This window comes from Ischnura elegans (assembly GCF_921293095.1).
Source record: "Ischnura elegans chromosome 13 unlocalized genomic scaffold, ioIscEleg1.1 SUPER_13_unloc_1, whole genome shotgun sequence".
In the NCBI taxonomy this organism is placed as follows: domain Eukaryota; kingdom Metazoa; phylum Arthropoda; class Insecta; order Odonata; family Coenagrionidae; genus Ischnura; species Ischnura elegans.
The window spans coordinates 17,243,874-17,261,168 of record NW_025791657.1 but is presented as its reverse complement, the minus strand read 5'-3'; the positions used below and the strand labels follow the sequence as shown (position 1 = coordinate 17,261,168).

At 36.0% G+C, this 17,295-nt stretch overlaps 1 protein-coding gene across 1 annotated transcript; it reads left to right on the top strand.

Moving 5' to 3' along the window:
* The first annotated feature begins 5,008 nt into the window (after positions 1-5,008).
* Positions 5,009-16,814, top strand: LOC124172204. Its single transcript, XM_046551626.1, has 3 exons — positions 5,009-5,150; positions 14,290-15,760; positions 16,239-16,814. The coding sequence occupies exons 2-3, from the start codon at positions 14,435-14,437 to the stop codon at positions 16,242-16,244; spliced, it is 1,332 nt and encodes a 443-aa protein (XP_046407582.1). The 5' UTR covers positions 5,009-5,150; positions 14,290-14,434; the 3' UTR covers positions 16,245-16,814.
* Positions 16,815-17,295: the final 481 nt, after the last annotated feature.

Here is a 17,295-nt window from a genome sequence, read left to right as displayed (position 1 = left end):
ACAGTTTTCTCAAGGAGCGCAGCAACCTCGGAAAGCATGATACTAAAGCCGATGTCCCACGGTCAAATTTGCGTCAAAATATTTTGATCAAAATTTGATGCAACTGACGCGCACCCTGTCCCACGGTCAAAATTTTGTCCAACTGGCTTTTGGTCCTATCGTTTGTACCGTTTGTACAAATCACCGATTTGTACAAATGGATAGGACAGGTTCTAAATTTTCATCCAATTGGATGAAACCAACCAATCACAGGGCCTTTGACAAAAAAGCATCGCCAAGCGCTGACACACAGGCCAAATACGTTAAACTTATTTATCGTCTGCATGAGTATTTTAATTAATAATTATGTATATTATGGACACAAAAATAAACTTTGTTGTATTCCACACAGTATGCATTAAAAACCCAACCGGTTTCCACCTTTTCAGGTCGTTATCTTAATCGTAAACCTCTAGATAAGGACCTGAAAAGATCGAAACCGGTTGAGTTTTTTCATTAGTATTGTATGGAATACTAAAAGGTTTAGTTTTAAATTTATAATATCACGATACCACGAAGTGAATTCACAAAACATTATTTCAAATATATATATATATGTTCGTGATCGTCTATTTCATCGCCTGGTGTGGCCCTAAAGGTAAATATGAGCAAAAATTTGTCTTAGTGATAGGCGATGGAAGCTCTCAACTAGGAAATCCGTAATAATCAGTTGATCTTAAATAGAAAGGAAGCGATCTTTAGAATCGCAATATCAGGAGGGATGTTTTGGAAATAATAAAAGATTTACTTAAGGTATCGAGGCCGAATTTTACGCTTTATGGAAGGCATACAATGCGAGCGAGCAGCTGGAGAAATGACTAATATGAACTGACGATTGTACCTGTGAAACACTACAGCTGCCCGTTTCTATTACTATGATTATAGGATAAGGACCTTATTTTAGAAACTGCTAGATTAGGAGAGAAAAATGTGATTTAAATGCACGCTTACAGCACTATTCATAACATCTCCTCAACCACAATGTCCATCATTTATTAATAACATTTTCCTCGCGGGAATAAACTGCCTCACGTTTGTATCCTGGCGTTTTATTCTGCCCTCAACCTTCCTGATAAGGGACGTGAAAATATATTGACTTGTCGTCAATTATTATCGATAATAAACGGGAACATCGGCGACCAACTCCTTCTCCAACATGTTTAGCATGCTTATTCCAACGCTTTCATACCCCTTTTCCAGCCAAGGCCAAGTTCAGCATTCCTTCTGTTTCCTTTTTTTCGCATCTTTAATGTTCAAGAGGCCTGTTCAAACAATTTCGCCTGCTTAAAAAGAAAGAATCCTCCACCTCCACAAGTTTCCTAGTTGTTCACATAAATATCGTCTTTCGTTTGTTTTTGATCAAAATGAGATGCATCGTGGGACACCCCCAGTCCAGTTGTATCAAAATATTTGCATCAAAATTTTTGGACAAAAATTTTGATCAAAATATTTTGACGCAAATTTGACCGTGGGACATCGGCTTAATATATCAGGTAGGTCGTTCCCGAGGACGAGAATGAGACCGTTCTGCGCATGACGTCACGTGGAGAGCAGTGAGTGGCGGAGCATTTGAAAGTAACTCAAGATTACGAAGACTACTTTCGCTCCGCATTCGACATTTGCTTGGCAAACCTTTCTCTCTCGCGAGCAAAGTTAACCTGAGAGAATCTTGAAAAGCCATTTACACGGGGCAAATAATCGCATTATCTGACGTGTGTACGAAGTCGCAGTCAAAATTGTGTTGTTTAAAGCGGTGAATTTTTAAGGCCTGGTTACACGGTACATTAACACGTACAAGTTAATGTACGTTTGCGTGAATGATTTTGGTGGGCCGGAACGGAACATGTACGAATGCATGAACCAAATTAGAACAGGTTCTATTTTCCGTTCATACATTCGCACAAGTTGGGTGGTTACACGGTACATTTTCGTGTTCATTCACGCGTTCATACATTTAGACATTAACCCGTACGTGTTAATGTATCGTGTAACCAGGCCTTTAGAACTAATGCGAGAATGCTTAGTGCATTCAAGCAATTGCATGCTATAATGAGAATTTACAGTTCCAACCTGCGCAATTACGCCCCCCGTTCAATACGACCTTAAGTCATGACGTTTCGCATAAATACTATAAACCCTATGGCGTTTTGGGTGAAATGAAGCTGGAAAGATCAAAAGATATACCAACTCGTACGGAATCACCTCAGAGAAGCTTCCTATTTCGAGACATGGGCGTACCCAGCGAAGCCCCCCCCCCCCCCATAAAAGCAAAAATCGCAAATGTCTTTGAGGAAAATAATATTTTTTCAAGCAAATAATTTGAAAAACCAATAAGGAGCTGTTGCAGTTTCCGTAAATGTTGATTTCATTCACCTGTTACATGCTTAAATCTTCCCTAAAACTTGAGCAACCATGGCTTTTAAGCATCTGCAGGGGGACGTGCCCCCATACCTCCCTGAATCCACCTATGGTCGAAGCAGCATCTTCCTTACCAAACCCACCCAAGTATTTGCTATATTCATTCACTGTTTGGGGCACTTACCTTAATATTCACAATCCTGTACTCTGCTCATCTGAAATATCTCATTATCATGATATATGGGGAGGAAATGATGTTTTAAATTTCTATAAGTCACTTGGGAAAGTCAGCCTATTTAGAGACCTTACACCTGCTATAATAAAAAGAGGTAATAATGTAGGTTACACTCAGGCAGTGGCGTAACTATGGGGGGGGGGATGAGGGGATGTATCCCCCCCCCAAAGCCTCAGAGAAATTAAAAAATTATTTGAAAATCTTGTCTGGATTTGATATATTATGACTGCATCTGCTAAAAGTTAAATTTTGAGTGCCAAAATGATGTAAAATGCATTTTCAGGCATGTAATTTTTCAAAAAGTTTCCTGAAATCACCGTTTCCTGGGGGGGTAGCCCCCCCCCTAAAGCTCCCTCATTCCTATTGAGCATATTCATAGCATATTCCATAAGTATATTCCTAATTACGCCACTCAGGAGTTCAAAAATACAATAATACAGGATCGACAGTTTTGATATTTTATTCACTGCGCACAAATATTTAAAACAAAATTTACAAGATTAGTCAAATGAAAACCATTTACAAATACAGTAGAATCCTTCTTGTTGAGTAGCAATTCATAGATTTCGACAATCATTTGAATCAACCACAGTGAACTAAACATTAAATCAGGCAAAAAAATCTTGAGCAGGAAAAATCTTTATAACCTTAAATGCGGAAATGCTAAATAAGGATAATATTTAGATTGCTCGGATAGAAATGAATCAGAACCCCAAAAAATAAACAGTACATGTGGAAAAACATTAAATGCCCCTGTGGGATGTCTGCAAAGAACAAAGAATCCACCAGCTTTCTTTTGGCCCTGTTGGTATGCCTTTCCCTTGTTGATGTAGACATTCCTTTTTCCTTAGATGAGAAAGGTAACAAAAGGGTCGGTGTAGCATCATCCCTCAGCTTTCTACTATTCTTTGGCGAATAGCCTAGCAGAGTTTGCTGAAGGCTTATGAAGAATGAAGTCTCGTCAAAATGAATCGAGCAGAGCTGAAAAGGTAATTTTTTTAAATAAAACAATATGAATATACATTACTTTAAAAAGTAACGAAGGAAGTTCAAAAGAAATGCTTTCTATCGCAGTCATCAGAAGTTAAGATATTCATTATTTACCGGGGTAGTTCACCATGTAAGGCTTCCTATCATCGTATTGCAAAATGAGAGGTCTACGTTACATCTATTTTGGAATACAAATAACTCCCGTGATATTAACGAAAGAACTTCATTACTAAATGTTGCTTTAGTAAAACATGATAATTTCTGGGCAAAAGTTTTCAGGATCTGAAGTTTACACATGCAAAACTTTGAAGGGCTTAAATACATTGTATATTTTCATTTTTGCCCAAATTTCCAACTGTTAACGTCTATCCACAATGCCTCACTTCAAATTGCATTTAAAAACTAATTCAAAGATATAATACTTAATAAACGGGTCTTAAAAGAGAGAACAACTAAAAACACATACCACCTATTATCGCGTGAATAGTAATTGGCAATTGTCGGCTAAGAAGGACACTTTTCCATTAATGCCCGTGCTTTTCAAAAACAATTTTCGACCTCATAAACGTCCGTTTCAGCGGTAACAATCGAGGATATCAACCAAATACTCAAAACTAAAAAAATGCATTAAAAACAAGGACTCTCCGCTCTTACTTAACCGTATTTAAATTAAAGCTGTCCTTTCGCCGGCATGCATTTAGCCACTTCATCCTCATGTTGTTATCTCTAGGAAAACGAAAAAACTTGAATTTTCCATTTCTGCGGCTGTTGTTGCATCATAACACAGAACATAAAGACATTTCGATTCAAGAATCGCTGTTTTCACAACTAAAAATCTACAACACAGTGTGTCACTCTCAAACGCTCTCATCACGGCCACTTTGCTCTCCACACTACGTCACACAATCGAAACTCACGAGTATCGATATGTGACGAGATGCGCAACGACCTACCTGATATATTAGTACCATGCTCGGAAAGTATTTCCACAAATTTCCCATTAATTGAAAACAGGAGAAGGGACAAGCAAGGTTTGAATTAGATTTGAGATTAATTAGTTTTGGATTCTACCGCTAGGCACACTAATATATCAGGCTCAGTGCCCGAAATGGAGAACCAGTTTCTAAAATACTTTTCATTTTTCCGATAACATAAATAAGAGACGGTGAATAATTTTGATATTTTTTTAGTCAGAAACGGAATTTCAGCGCAAAATGAGCAACGAATTGAATTATAATGTGGCCGTTGTGGCATTCCTGACACAAGTGCAACTGTGGTGAATACGGCCAACTTGAAACTACTACATTGAACATTCCCTTGATATCTTCTGCCCCGTTTCCAACCAGCCTTCAACTGTTTCGCTCATCACGAGCGACCTGATGCGTTAATGAGCGGGAGTACCAGGGAGCGAACGTGATTAGTTGTGGTTATTCCGGAAAATAATAATTATGTATTTTGTGTGAGTTGGAAGATATTGTTCTCATTCCTCTTGGATTTTATTTTGATACAGATCTTCCTATAAGTTGAGGTAAGTAGTTTTTGTTGTTAAGCATGTCAGACGTTAACCTCATTATATTAAGTTGTTTCTGCCCTTCAACAAAAGAACTTAGTTATCCTGCTTATAAGCAAAATAAATATTGATTTGGTGCAGGGTTTGTTGTTTATTTTTATGATTTGAGGATATTGTATGAAAATTTTGTAATCTTATAATGTTTATAACGCTTCTTTTATTAGCAAGTAGTGGCAAAGCTCATGACATTTGGTTTGAAACTGCCTGAATATTATTTTCTTGTGAATATTCATTGTGAGATCTGACAGAGGCTCTCTGTTACATCCATCAAGTGACTATTTCCATTTGTGTATAATGGTGCTTTCAGTGAGGCTTATTGAGTATGCTCATGATAATTGCTTTGAATATGAACTATAATTTGGAACAAGTGAACATGCTTTTTGAGTGATAAAATTAACTACTTTTAATTGCCATCATGAGCTGTCAATTTCCTTATCTTCATAATGCTTCATTTAGTGCTCAGTATTCGAGGATGCTCATGGCATTTGCCAAGAAGCGGCCCCATTATTTTGTGCACTTGCTTTTTGATTGCTTAGATGTTATGTTGTAATTGTCATTATGAAGTTGCTATTTCGCGTGGTGTATGAGAGTACTTTCAGTGCTTGATATTGATGTATTCGATTGCATTGTTGGCAAGAGAATATAAGTTTGTTTCGTGGAAACAATTTACGGGTACTGGTTACTGATTCTTTCTATCATGCACTGGGTTGCCTGTTCACTTGAGGTAAGCTTGGTCATTGTTTTTATTGTAATGAATTAAAGTTGACTTTTACTCACCCACACCCACATCATCCTGAACTGGGACAATGTTAAGGGCAAACTAATGCAGTGAAATAGTAATGCACAGAGTGAGATTGATGGAGTCAAGTCTAAAAAGCTCTGCGGGCTGACATTGAAGCATTGGGGCATGCACCGGCGGGTATTCCTCATTTTTTAAGTCATCCCTCCAGTACTTCACTCCACTTTCTGTGAGTGCCCCAACGAAAATTTTGTATACAATTTCTATACAGGATGTATACAATGTACACATTTTGTATACAATTGTATACAGTTGTATAGAATGTATAAAATGTGTAAATTGTATACAATGTATACAATTTTATACAGAATGTGTACAATGTGCACATTTTGTATGAATTTGTATAAAGCTGGTTAAAATGTGTACATTGTATAAATTTTATACATTTTATGAAAATTTATACATAGTTGTGTAGGCTGTATAAAATTTGTACATTTTATACATTTTTATACAATGTAAAGGTATGTGTGCATCAATGTGTATATATCAGGGTTTGGGAGTTAAAGCACCACAACTACGCTCAGATTCTATTCTTTACACCGTAACACATTGTTACTTTTTTAAACGGTGTTAAAATTGTTGCTAATTATTTTTTAACTTAAGAAATTGTTATAAAAATTTAGAGATCCACTAAACCATTCTTTTGTTGTTGGTTAACCTAATTAAATTAAAGAAATTTTAAGATTTTGAAAATGTTTGTAAAATTGTTGCTAACTTTGTTTAAACATTAGTAATCGTTATAAACATAATAGAGTAAGATTTTATCATTCATTCCACGTTTTTCAACCGTATAAAATGTGGGAATTCTTCATTACATAATAATAGTTTTTGTAAAAGTTGCTAAATTTGTTTAAATTTTAGTAATTGTTATAATCAACAAAGAGTAAGGGTATATTGTTCAGCCAACTCTTCTCAACCGTACTACATGCGGAAATTGTTAAGTTTTTAAAAGTTGCTAACTTTGTTTAAACTTTATATTTTTTAAATAAACAATGTAGAGAGTAATAAGTTCATAATTTGTTGTTGTTTAACCCGTACAGTATGTAGAAATCGTTAATGCTCATAAATTTTATTAGCATTGTTGCTAACTTGTTTAAACTTAATTAATTGTTTTAGACAATATAAAACTTCAAAATAGCGTTAATTTGTTGTTCTGAAACTGTAGAAGCGGTAAAAATGTCCAAAATTTTGTTTCGTTGAATAGTTTATAATTTCCTCCCGGAGTCCAAGCTGTATAAAAAACCATTAACTTTCTTTATAACAATGAAACTGGAAGCTTGGTATAAATTAAAGTGTTATTAAGTGGCAATGCTTACTTTGAAATAATTTTAGCTTTAGGAAATTAAAATATCAGCGAGGAAATATGTGAGTATTTAATAATTATTGCATTCAGATTTGCACAATACCAATGCAGATAAACCATATCCATTGATGAAAACTAACTGAATACAAATAGCAACTCTGAATGCAAAAATTATTCGAATTGGCATTCGGAGTTTTTCCTGCAAGTTTTGGTTTTCGCTCATTATTAATATGGGTTTCCTGTCGAATACAAGCACCTATAGTTTGGAATTGGTGATTATAGCATTCACAAATTTCCTCCACAGTGACATTTATTAACTTTTTCGTTGAAACCATTATATTACGTACTTATCTAAAAATACGGATTAAAAATCGTATTTCGAAACTTGCGCCGCTTGCGCCTTAACGACCGGCGGCCATCTTATATAACATGTGACTTACAGCGCCCACAGCCTACGCCACAGCCATCGCAACTAAAGCACGAAAGTTTGGTATTCATTTGTAGGTACTGTATTTTTGACTTTGTGAATTTTGCTGTGCTGTAAATTATTATTTTACAAGCAAATTTACGTTGACGTACGCCATGGAAGAGGAAAATGATCCCTTTTTCGCTGTGGAGACTGGCAAGAAGTGGCTCTTAGGAGTACGAAGGGATTTGAGGAAGATGCCTTTGCCAGCATTGACCCATCCACTATTTACTGACCAATTAAATGTAAGTAAACGGAAAATTTTTCTCTATTCGATAGTAAACCACCGAACTTGTGTGTATTGAGCCTTTCAGGACTAATTTATTTCTCAGTGTAATTAATATTTTGCATGATCTTTGCGTGATATAAATACGATCCATTCAGACCGATTAAGTTTAAATATCAGTTCTCGCCGTAAAATACATTTTTAACCTGTTCTTTATGGCATTAAAGTATTATTCTCCTTCTCAATGAACTCGTATATGAAGTGTTTTTCTTACAAATGAATAACTATTGAGAATATGTCGAAGAATTATAGTAATTAATGAGCAGTTCAGGACATAGCCATCAATTAACTCTCTCCGATCATTATCATTTAGGTATTGATTTGTGTCTTTAGTAAAATATTCGCTAATGCCTTACAGTTAGAAGAGGATGCAGAAAAATACATCTTCTGGAAAATGACGTGAGGCCCTTCGAGGATAAAAACAACAGTGTGAATGCCGGGATCAGAACATTCCATGAGCATGAAGAGCCCAAGGAGGTGCAAATGTACCATGTAATCCCCGGAAATGGTAACGAGGAGGTTGATGAATATAATTCGTATCTATTGATCCACATTCTTCCTGAAGGCATGTTTACACTGTACAGTAACTCGTAGGAGTCATTGTCTAAATGTATGAATGCATCAATTTACACGAAAATGCACCATGTTATAGGCACCCAACTTGTGTGAATGCATGAGCAGAAATTTAATCTCTTCTAATTTGGTTCTTGCATTCGTACACGTTCTCTTCTGGTCCATTCACGCAAACAGACATTCACTTGTACAGGTTAATGTGCTTTGTGAACAGGCCTTAATACAAGTGAGGTTCCCACTTCTGTAGAAAAGGAGGTACAAACTTGAATGAAGTATGGGAGCAAACATGAGCAAAAAAGTGGCTTTTCTTGAATAATTGCAACTTCTCCAATCAAAGTGGAAAATAAGTCTTTTGCTTCGCTCTCCCCTGGTAATAATATTGAATGTGACGTTTGTGACGGTACCTCAAGTGAAAACTTGCATGTATCATTTTGAGAGAGTGCCTGCAGTTATTCCTCAGACTATTCAGAGCATTAGGAAAGAGAAATGTCTGAAATCATTTTCAAACGCGTAATATTGTGCATTGATAGAAATTCTACTCTGTGTTGGAGTATTCCATGTTTATGTTACGTTATTATTTTCTCATTATCTGATCATATTATTATATCTACTCGACATGTAATGATATGCATTAAATTAAATGATTCCCTGCCGGTTCTGGCCCACTAATTTTGACAGTCATTATGCCCCTATTAGTCTTATTTTAAGGTCTGTGTTGCCTCTCATGTAAAAAAGCTTGAGAGATTGAATGTTAAGGGGAATAAACTGCCAGTAATTGTGTTATACTTCTATTGGATATTTATTCATTGTTTTTTGTGATATCTCCAATGAAAATTGTAGAAATAATGTTTATATGTACAAAAATTTGGCTTTACACATTGTGTGTAGGTTGTACTCTTTTTATGCAATATATGAAACAGTGCAAATTGCGTACAATCTACACAAGTTGTTTGATGCCAAATTTTTTGTGCAATGTACACATTATTTATGCAATTTGTACTCAATTGTGTGCGGGAAATCCTGTTTACATTGTGTACAGATCATATGCAAAATTTTCATTGGGGCTATCACATCCGCATGATAGTTAAAATTTAAATTGGCTGTAAAGATAACTCCCTAGTCTAGAATTTTGGTGGTTCTCTCAAGGTATCCATTGTTTATGTTGCAATTAAATGTAATCGGACTTTAAAGTGATGATATGTGACTGGTACACATTTCTTTAAATTAATTCTCATAGAAGTAGGTACTTGAACACCGGCAAAATAGATTATTTCAACTGCTCTGTAAACATAAACAGTCATCTAATTATTTAATCCTGCAATATAATTTTTAATCATCAGCATTTGATAGACCCGCATTTGGTTTTTTCTTCTGCTTAACATCATTAATAAATAAATGTAATAACAATCCAGGTGGGACACTTAAGGAACACAAGATGTCACATTCATTACACTAGAGAGGAAGGATTTAATCTTGACCACCTGGGTTCTACCATTAAGACAGTTAATGATAATTTTAAAAGATTACCATCAATGCCATAACATGTCAACTTACAAAGCAAGTGGTAAGTGATGACAGTATCAAATGTTTTCTGAGAATAAGTATATATTACATCACCTTGATGCCCTTCACTGAAGGGTTTTAGAATGTAGTATTGCATGACCACGAGATTCGTAGTTGAAGAACTTTCTTCATGAAAACCATGGTGCTCTGGTATAGCTATATCTTTGTAGGAGAGGATATTAGGCTTAAGTGCAAGACTCTCTCTCAAGATCTTAACAACAAATGACTGGATTAAAATAGGTCTGTAATTAGTGGTGTGAGTCTTATCACCTGATTTATGGGTTGGGACTATATAAATACTTCTTAGGTTGGATGGTTAGACTGAGTGAGGGAGGATATGCTAAAATCTCTTGACAATATTTAAGCACAAAAGGTGGAATACCACCTGGGCCTGGTCTCTTTGTTATGCATGATGAATTCAGTTTCTAAAGTACTCATGTGATTGTGTGGTGTTGTTGTAAATAAGTGTGTAATATATAGTTAAATATAATTGTTTTATCATTACAGCAAACTGTATCTGGTTTTCATTTCCTTTGTAGACCCTGTAAGACCTGAATCTCACTGATTTTTTCTTTATTAAATTTATTCACTACAAGAGTTCATAAACCCACCGGAGGGTGTTCCCATAGCATTCAATAACTATGCAAAACACATTAGCATGTTACATTACGCACAGGAACACTCTCGATAGCCTAGACAGGGTGTTCTCAAATGTAAGTAAATGCTGCGAAACGATGAAGATGGTAACTCACAGGGCGTTCATGAACGCTTGGAAACATTGACAAACAGTCGTAAACATAGCTAAACGCTATGTAGAGTGTTTGTGAACACTCCAACGCGTACACATTTCCGCTCGAGGACACACTGGGATAGTGTTCTTTGAGTGTTCTTCGCTGTTCATGATCACCTCCATGGTGCGTTCTTAAACAATCTGAAAAAGGTCACATTTTCGCCAGGGTAATCATTCATCAATGGTTACTAAGCAGACACCCATGAAACTTTTGAATGAAGAATCCTTCCACCTTGATAAGGTTGTCTATCATGTGAAGGAATCATTTTGGTGTATATTCTTGTAACAATATGCAAAAATGGTATTAATATCTGGAAGGGGACGTCCTATGGATATTGGATTTTGGGACTTATGGATATCCGACAGATGTCCGAGGGAAATCGCGGGATTTTCATCGGATATCCTTGGCCCATCCGCAACGTCCGCATTGGATATTCGTCGGACATTGTTGGATGCCCATGTGTTGTTAGGGCTGTATACAAATTTGGCTTTACACAATCGTATAAAAATGTGTACAATTATATACAGGATGTCCTGTATAAAACTGTATACAATTGTATACAAAATGTGTAAATTTTATACAAATTTGGCTTTACACAATTGTATAAAAATGTATACAATTGTATACAAGATGTCCTGTATAAAACTGTATACAATTGTATACAAAATGTGTAAATTTTATACAAATTTGGCTTTACACAATTGTATAAAAATGTATACAATTGTATACAGGATTTCCTGTATAAAACTGTATACAATTGTATACAAAATGTGTACATTGTATACAAATTTGGCTTTACACAATTGTATAAAAATGTATACAATTGTATAAAATGTATACAATTGTGTAAAATGTATACAATTGTGTAAAATGTATACAATTGTATACATTTTATACAATTGTACACATTTTTATACAATTGTGTAAAGCCAAATTTGTATACAATTAATACATTTTGTATACAATTGTATACAGTTTTATACAGGAAATCCTGTATAAAATTGTATACAATTGTATACAAAATTTTCATTGGGGTGGCAACTGAAGCCTTTTCCAATTAGCTGACTTTTTAATGACCAAATGATCTTATTCCTTGTCTCACAATTACAATTACAGTGTATCATTTAATGCTGAGATGTAACGTATCTAAGACTGACTAATCTAAAAAATGGACAGGATGATTGTGTAGATGAAGTTTGTTAGAAGTTACAGAATCCCTTTTTACATACTGGCTTCAATGTATTGACAAAATCATTATAAACGTGTACATCTCATTCTAAGGGTGTAACCCCTACACTCTGATGCATGTGCCTTCATGACCAATATCACTTTTGTATATGTTTAGTTTATTTTCTGTTTTAAAGTTCATTTCTTGTTTGTTTTGTTTATTTGTGAGCATATTTGTTTTTATTTTGATTTCTTTTTTCTTTGTTTGAGACGATGCAATGGGGATTAAAGATAAATAATGGATTGTTAAGGAGAGAGCCATCTTGAAGTAGATGTAGAATAGGATTGAGAATTAAACAGCGTCAGGTGATATTGACATTGAATTTAATCGCTATGATACATTAACTCAAGGTTCGGTATGTTAACTTTTCCCTAAACTATGGGTCCCATTTATACCTTAAATATCTGTCTTAGTTGGAAATGCTTGTCATGGGATTTAGATTGCCAAAATGATTGTTCTTCATTATCCTTCAAATACAGCAATAATTTTTCTCAGATCCTTGAGTTTTTGACGGTCAAGTTATTGATGTACCCTTATTTTTTTGGTAAGAGTTTTGGTGCTTAATTAACCCTTAAGCTGCAGGAGTATACAATTTTAGCTACGGGTGATTCCACGCGTCACGGACTGACTGTCACAATGCGTTTTGAACTTTTAAGAACACACGTAACGCGAACGGACTGACATACAAAACTTTTTCAACTTCCAAATTGCTGCACAATGGTGTGAAGTTTAACTTTGGTTGAAACACTACTTTATCTTGAAAAATACAGGACTTACATGACTTAAAATTCACTGTCGCAGACTGACAAAAATGAAACGAACTTTCAGCTCAGAGTAAAACCTCTAAGGTTTGCTCTGAAACAAAGAGTGATCAGAGTTACAGTAAAATACATCTCAGAACACCAAATGCAAATTTCATAATGCTGCAAAGTCCATTACAATAACTGATTTTACAGAGGAGTAATTCCTCTTGAAAAGCATCGTCACGGACTGACTTTTGTGATTCCTTTCTGGTATAAATTTATTCACTGCCAAAAAATTTTACAAAATAAATTCAAAATAAACAAATTTGTGCAAAAACCCTTAAAATCATCCAAAATAATGACCGAACCTCAAAATAGAAAAAAAAATATTAATACAGTGGCCATAAAAATCAATTAGCAAAACAGATGTTTTTTGCGTGTAGATGACTCATTAAATTTATAATGTGGCTAAAAACTGTGGTGAGCACATAGAAAAATTTCTCTTATCAGAGACACTCGCGACTCATGCTAGTGTCAGCACTTAATGGCGAAAGTCTAGACTTTATAGCACAAATTTTGATCCACATCAGAGCCTCCAACCACTTTTTTTATTTAACCAGTCAGTATGAAATTTATGTGGAATTGCTCCTTAAACCTGCTTGTGCAGGAGAGAACCAATAAATATTCTTCTATCCATTGAATGTCCCTGTAGTGACCTTCATAGGATGGCATTTAAATTGTATCCAGTATACATCCAAAGGATGTCCATAAGAGACTTCTTGATGTCAAGTGCACGTCCATTGCCGTGGCTGGGTAGCTTGGCCAAGTGTCTGGCAAGGAGTGAACCCTTATAATATGAGGCAATGCTTCTTTCTATCTTTCTTTCTTACACCGTGCCCAACCGTGAGGGATGACCATGGAGAGCTAAATCCCATTAGCGATCCCTACAGTGAGGAAAAGTGCACATGAGCTCTACCCAGGTCGCAATAAACATTTTGGGAAACTGGCATATTTAGTCGAGCGGTGGTCAAACATTTTTTTCTGCAGTGAGGGTACAACACTTTTTAAAACGTTCCCAAAGTGTAAGGGTTGAAAATTAGTGTTCTTTCAAGGTTATTCGCAAATCGATGAAATGTTTTCATGATTTCTCTCCAGTAATCCCCTGAAAAGCTGACCCCTTTATTATCATTGCACTTGAAATTTTCCCTCGCCTGTGGAACTAAATTAGTGCCTTAATCCTAGTCGTTTTTCATGTGGACTGTAAACTAGTTCCCTTTTTTTCTGGTACTACTGTTGACAACTTTTAAGGTAATAAACTTTTGGATGGTTTTTTATTTCGTTTCAGTGCAGCCAGCATTTCATTCTATCGTACCCTTGGTGAGATTGCTTTTTCTTGCGGACCATTGCAACCCCTCATTGTTTCCATTGGAAACTTACTCTCAGTTCAACACAGTTAACTCTTACCATAATTAATTCATTGCCACTTAATAATGGCAAGCAACGAATCCCCTAGGCATACTGAGGAATTTGTGGAGGAGAGGCTCTTAAATGGATTGTTTATTGGTTCATTGCTCCACCACAAAGAGTTACTGGACAAACTGGAAGACGTGGATACCAGGGTAATAAAGCAGAGAACGCTATTGCATATTGGAGTGAGACTTGGTAAGACTGATTGGGTGGAGGAGCTATTGGCGAGAGGGGCCGATCCGGAACTAACAGATGACAGTCAAGGAAATGCACTGTCTTCCGCTGAGGAGATGGTTCGGCGGTTCCCTGAAGATTTGGACCGCTCACAAGTGCTTAAATTGGTGAAATTGGTGCACCGGAGGGACAAGGTGATGGCACATCGCCATGAATCACCTCCCAGTGGTAGAACTGGCCAGATAATACCCATAGCGAGACCTGATTATGATATGGCATCTAGGAAATCCTCCGTGGACACTTTGAGGCAAGATATGGTATCTCTTCAGGGTCAGTTGAGCTCCTACTTGAATGAACTCAAAGAGCAGGTGCGTGGACACGATACACTTTTACGATGCTTAGAAGAGGCAGTGACCTCTACTGCAGAGGATGTGATGTTGATTAAGTGTGACCTAGGAGGGGAAACTATGATGAGTGGGCTTCCATTCAATCTTGCCAAAGCTAGGCGGGAGTGTGTGGATGCCATGTTGAGGAGGACTAAAATAGTGTATGGAAGTGGAATAGATTATATGCGAAGGTTGTATGAGAGGCTGTACGATGAAGATGACTGCATTGCATGTATATTGAAGTATCTGAGTGGGGAGGGTCAGGTGAAGGTATTGGTGGACTGTGGGTCTTGGGATATTGGAAGGATGAAGGATACAATCGTTGGCTTGGATGGCACTGAGTGGAGTGGGGAGGGTTTGCATTCATCATGTGATATACTGACTGCGACTGTTTTTTTGGGTGTTAAGAATTGTTCTGAATGTAGTGAGAAAATGGTCAGTGCTGAGTTTACCTGGGCTCTCTCACAATTATCTCTCTGGCTGGTGTTCCGCAATGTTGGGAGACCATATGAACAGGGTGACGCAGAACGCGAAAGGGATTGGACGAGGGCACTCCAGAAGGTGAAGAGGGAGAAGAGAAAGTGGGGAGGGGAATTAAATTGGTGGATCTATCATGCATTGGATCAGAGGGAGCAACGTGCAAAGTTTTATTATTTGGCATCTGCAGTCCCTGCAGTCATCACTTATGATGGATCCTCAGCAGGAAGAGCTAAGCTGCAGGAGCAAACCCCTCTCCTCTTATCATTGTACTCTAACCATGTGGCAACGACATTGCTATTAAAGGCAAAGGTGAGACCTATTTCTAAATCTCCCACTAACAGTAATTGTTCCTGTTGTATATATTGGCATCTATATTATTTTGATATTTGGATTGAATTACGTTTCAGTGTTGCCTTTGGTAAAGATTGGGCAAGAGAGATCGAAAATTAAATTAAATTTAAAAATAATATATTCAGGTTTTTTTTCAATATATCAGCAGTGAAATTAAAGCAATCATTGTATTCAGCTGAAGCCATGTTTGTTTGCTATTTGAATATATACTCAATATCTTTTTTACTATCACCATGTCTGATGACAGCAATAGTGAGTTACAATTTATTTTCCCACTGCTACTTCTTGCCTTCATATGAGAGCCATAACCCTTGGTGTTATAATGTTTTCCAATTTTTCCATCTGACTGAATTATCCTTTGTATTTGCATTTATTATGTCCGTTGCGTCGTTTTTCTCAAGGTGACTTAAATTTATTTCCATTTTGTTCATTGAAGGAATGAATACGGCAAGATAAAAATTGGAGGATTCAATGGAGCAAGCAACAAAGAGAGAGTCCATGCCTTTGCAAAGCATCTTATGTTTCATTTCCGATTGCTTTGCTTAATAATGTTGCAATTTTCCTGCTACGCCAACATTTTTGATCGATTTCAACTGTTATATGCATATGACTACCACCTGTAGTCATTTTTTTACCAGTTGTTATATTCATTAGTGTTTCATCAAGCCACTCATGGTATTATTTAAGGCTTGGGTTTACTTAATCAGTCTTATGTGTCAAGTAAGTTTTACACTTACATCAATTTAATGCCTGTCATATAGTTGGGATTTTCTAATACTTATCATCTCCAGCAAAGACTAATGTTGTGGCTATTGTCTGTATCTGTTATATAATTTTGCATTGTTGGTCAGTTCAATTACATGCATGCTTGCATACTTTATACTTGCATAATTTAGTTATTTTTGTTTTATTATCTTATTTTGATAATTCATTTAAATATTGTTCAACTGTGTTTATATAATTCCTGCAAATGTATAAGTTGAGAATATTTTTTCCTCTGTTTTATTGACCAAGCTGCAAAAATATTTGTATTTTTTATTGTAGTTTCCATTTCATATCTGTACTTCAAAAAATGTTTGCTGGAAACAATATTGGCGAAGGAGAATAAATTTATTCATTATCTAAATGAAAGCCAGCATATTCGTGAATCAATTTTCGAATCTCTGCTCTTAACATGTCACCAAAATTCCTTTTTTGGTGACACATTGCTCTGCTCTTTCTGGGTTAAAATTCTTGCTGAATTCATCTATTATTACTTCCTATCATACCAAGGTTGCAAGCCTTTTTCTTGCCGCAATTATTATGGCCGGGGGAACAATAGGGAAGCATATATCACCTGTAACACTATTGTTAGCACCAACAACTGGTTCAACTAACTGAATATCAATATCTTCTCCTGAAATACTGTTCCCACATGGACCTTTGGCTATAAAAATATATTAAATAAGTTATGTAAAGAGAAAACTTACTCTCAAAAACTGATTCACAAATAG

What these genes read in the sequence shown, in the direction of transcription:
- LOC124172204 (XM_046551626.1), top strand. Translation starts at nt 14,435, where the DNA reads ATGGCAAGCAACGAATCCCCTAGGCATACTGAGGAATTTGTGGAGGAG.